The 3,980-nt window shown below is 38.2% G+C and overlaps 1 protein-coding gene across 1 annotated transcript; it reads left to right on the top strand.

The window, feature by feature from the left end:
* The first annotated feature begins 1,431 nt into the window (after window positions 1-1,431).
* On the top strand, window positions 1,432-2,691 carry LOC127253572 (uncharacterized). The gene is made up of 2 exons (XM_051278223.1): window positions 1,432-1,614; window positions 1,738-2,691. Exons 1-2 carry the CDS (start codon window positions 1,432-1,434, stop codon window positions 2,689-2,691), a joined length of 1,137 nt encoding a protein of 378 aa, XP_051134180.1.
* Window positions 2,692-3,980: the final 1,289 nt, after the last annotated feature.

Genomic DNA, 3,980 nt, shown 5'->3' with positions numbered 1-3,980 from the left:
AATCAAATGTCATTAGTCATGCCAAACTAACCTATCACACAAATCACCTTTGACTCACTTCAGACTAATCTGAAAAACATGCGAAAAGACAGCAAATCCGGCATAAAAATAGCACAAAAATGAAAATTTTGCCCAAAAATTTGCATAACTCTCCCCACACCTAAAGTATGCATTGTCCTTAATGTAAAGAGTGCAATAAAAAAAGAGAGGGACTTCCCTGGAGTCCGTATGGGGGTGTAGTAGCTGGGAGCTTTGTCAACGCTTCTGTATTTGATCGTGATTTTTAAAGAAGCTTGAAGTTCTCCTGAGTCCTGCGAAAAAAACTAACCAACGCAAGCTACGCCAAAAAGTGGATGATTCATAATTCAACTAAACTAGTCAAATGCCGTGCAGTTCATAGCCAATTCACAACCAGTAAACAATAGAAATGTCATCACCAAAATTCACGTGTGAACAATGTCCAATTCTTGCACACAAGAAGCAATAACAACATAATCAAGATCCAAAATCCAGAATCCAGCAAAGAGAGTGTCCAATTTTTTTAGTTTTTTTAGCTCTACTATGCCAAACCAAAATAAGATCAACCAAATCAAATGTCAAAAGGATGTATTCAGCAAGTACGCCATAAGCAAAGCATAACAAATCCGTAAGTTCATAGACCCCAACACAGAAATTGAATGAAATATGCCAACGCAGACTTCCAATTTGAATTCCAGATTAGCAATGGCAGGTCTCAATAAAGGCAATGCAATTTCATTCTCATCTACTAAGCCAATGCGGAGTATTCCAGAATGGAACAAAGCAAACAACTAACAAACCATTGAATCACTATCACAAAATGCACTTATAACTTTATAATTAACATTAAATTGCAATTCCAGAGTGTTAATACCCCAAATCAGTGCAGTATATCCCAAAATTGAACTTATGTCGAACAAATTAGAACTAACATGCCATCATCATTATCACTGCAAAGAAAACTCCACATCAAATTCATGGCAATTTCATAGTAATTGGAGTTCACAAATTGGCAATTTCAAAACAGCGATCCCACGTCTCAACATATTATCCCAAAAATTGAAAATAGAAAGTATTGGTAGGGATGAAAAGATAATACCCAATCCAAGAATGAAGATCGGCGTTGGTTGGAGGCGGCGCAAGGCTGTTCGGCCGCGGCGGGAAGTGTGGAATCCACGGCGGCGTGGAGTCGCAGGAGGGCGCTGGGCAGAGTCTGGTCGGCGCGCTGGAGGTCGAGGCGCAGATCGCCGTTTGGAAGGAGTTGCGGCGGATGTGAACACTGCAAACTACGGTATGAATAGACTTCCAGCGTACAATTCATACTCCAACACTTACAATCCAGACTGGAGAGATAATCCGAACCTGTGTTATGGAAACGCACAGTAGGGTAATGCTCATCAACCATTCGGAACTATGCAACAGATGCAACAACCTCGTTTCTATGAGAAACAGCCACCCCAAGCACCCACAAGCAACTCCAGTCCATCTTTGGAAGACTTGGTGAAGTCTATGGCTATCAGTACCCTGCAATTCCAGCAAGAGATGAAGTCAACTGTCGACAAATTACAAGGTCAGATCAATCAAGTGTCAGAGGAGGTGAGACAGCTACGTGAAAGAGGAAAGTGACCTGCTCAGCCTGAGCCAAATCCAGCAAATGTCAGCGCCATCACTATCTGCAGTGATACGATAATTGAATGTTCCTCCCGGCCTAATTCAAAGAATACGAGTGCTATAACTCTTCGTAGCGAAAAGGAATTGGAAGGTCCACCTCCTATATCAAAGGAACAGAATGAGGATAGGATTGAAATGGAGATTGAAAAAGAAGCTGAGATCCACGAAAAGGTACATCCTAATTCTGTTCCTCCTACTGAAGCTAAATCAGCTCCTTTTCCTGACAGGTTGAAGAAACCACAAAAGACAAACAAACGAAAAGAGATGATGGAAATATTTAAGAAGTTGGAACTTAATATCCCGCTCCTGGAAGCTATCAACCAAATCCCCAAGTACGCGAAGTTTTTGAAAGAACTGTGCACCAACAAAAGAAAATTGCGAGGGGACGAGCATATTATAGCGGGTGAGAACGTTTCTGCTGTTATCAAAAGAAAGGTACCACATAAAACCGGTGATCCAGGTATATTTTCTATCCCTCGTAAGATTGGAAAAACTGATATAACTAAGGCTATGCTAGATCTAGGAGCTGCTATTAATGTCATGCCTCGATCAATATACGACTCTTTAAATCTAGGGCCTCTAAAAGAAACAGGAATTATTATTCAACTTGCTGATCGAACTAATGCTTATCCTGATGGTATGATAGAAGATGTACTAGTTCAAGTGAATGACTTAATTTTTCCTGTTGATTTTTATATTTTGGATATGCATGATGCACACTGCTTTAATCCACCGCCTCTTTTGTTAGGAAGACCTTTTATGTGCACTACAGGAACAAAGATAGATGTTAAAAAGGGCACACTCAGCTTGGAGTTTGATGGAGAAGAATTTCATTTCAATATTTTTAATCCCATCAAATGTCCTGTTGAATCTGAATCGTTATATGCAATTAATGTTATTAATTCTGTGGTTCAGGAAACTTATGAAGTTGGTAATGAGAATAAACAAAGAACTGTATTGACAACACAGTTAGAGAAAAGACCAACTGGAGAGAGTAAGTGAAGAAAAAAGATTGTCGAAAAGTGGAGATGAATTCCTAAGGGATCACCATTGCTGGCAACGAAAAAATATCATAAGAAGAATCAAAATTCTAAGCCGAAGAAAAAGTGTGTGGCCAATAGACATCGGTTCAAATTATACCACGAGGGACCCTCACTTGATCCTATAAAGTCGGCACCCATTGCCGATTTCGATGTTCAGAATTAATGCGAGGCGAGTCTAGCTCAAAGACTATAAAGAAAAGCGTTTTTGGGGAGATAACCCAAATCATTTAATTGCTTTCTTTAATTTTATTTATTTTTATTATTTAATTTCTAATAATACTTTTGATAATTTTGTTTAGTTTTGTGCAGGTCTTTCGAATTGAATTGGTTGTGTTGGATCCTCTTGTCATATCGAGTTGCCTGCGATTTCTTTGGCTTATTTCGAATTTATGTTTGAGGGCAAGCCTGATCTAGGTGTGGGGAGAATTGATAGTTAGAAATCGCATGCGTTTTATATTCATATCATATGCGATATTTGAATGATTTTGATTGGATTCTACCTAATTTATATGCGAATTGTTTATTTGTTGTGTGCAGAGGACAAATATTAAATTTGGCATAATTGGCAGAAAAAGGAAATAAAATTAATTAAAGGCCCAAAAGCCCATCTACAAAATAATTAGGGCAAACATTAAATAAAAAGAGGGATCACACGTTTCAAAAGGAGAGGACGGCTAGGGCAGAAACGCACAGGAGCAGGAGACTGAGAGACTCATAGATCACGCAAGAGCAAATCAACAGAGAAGATTTCCCCCTCCCGCTATGACTTTATCTTTCTCTTTTGTTCTTTGTTATTTGATTATGGAGTAGATACTTTTCTGGTTTGAGGGGTGATAATGTTTTGGTTCTTTTGTTTTGGAGATTCTTGATTTTCTTTATAAAAGTTCTTTTTTATTATCAATATTTGTCTAATTCTGATAATAGCGTTTGTGATTGTTAGATTGATTGAATATTTTGGTACCGATATTTAAATTAGTCTGATAATCTAAAGTCAATTCAGGTAGGATATCCGCAATTATATTCGCACTTGAATAGGTGACAACCGGGTTGAATAGTTCCTTCCCAGGGTTTAGACAATCAAATATAATTGCTCCTCTTAGGTAGTAATTGTTTTGAATTGGGTTTTTCTAGATTGGAATGCGGTTAGGCAATATTTTTATGGGCGCACCTAGGTTTATTTGCTTAATTAGGGGTAGTTAACGGTCGTACATTAATTACCTACACTGTAAGGAAAAATTGGTTGTCAAA

The sequence above is a fragment of the Andrographis paniculata genome, unplaced genomic scaffold (genome assembly GCF_009805555.1).
Source record: "Andrographis paniculata isolate CXL003 unplaced genomic scaffold, ASM980555v1 Contig51END, whole genome shotgun sequence".
In the NCBI taxonomy this organism is placed as follows: Eukaryota; Viridiplantae; Streptophyta; class Magnoliopsida; order Lamiales; family Acanthaceae; genus Andrographis; species Andrographis paniculata.
This window is presented reverse-complemented; position numbering and strand designations above follow the sequence as displayed.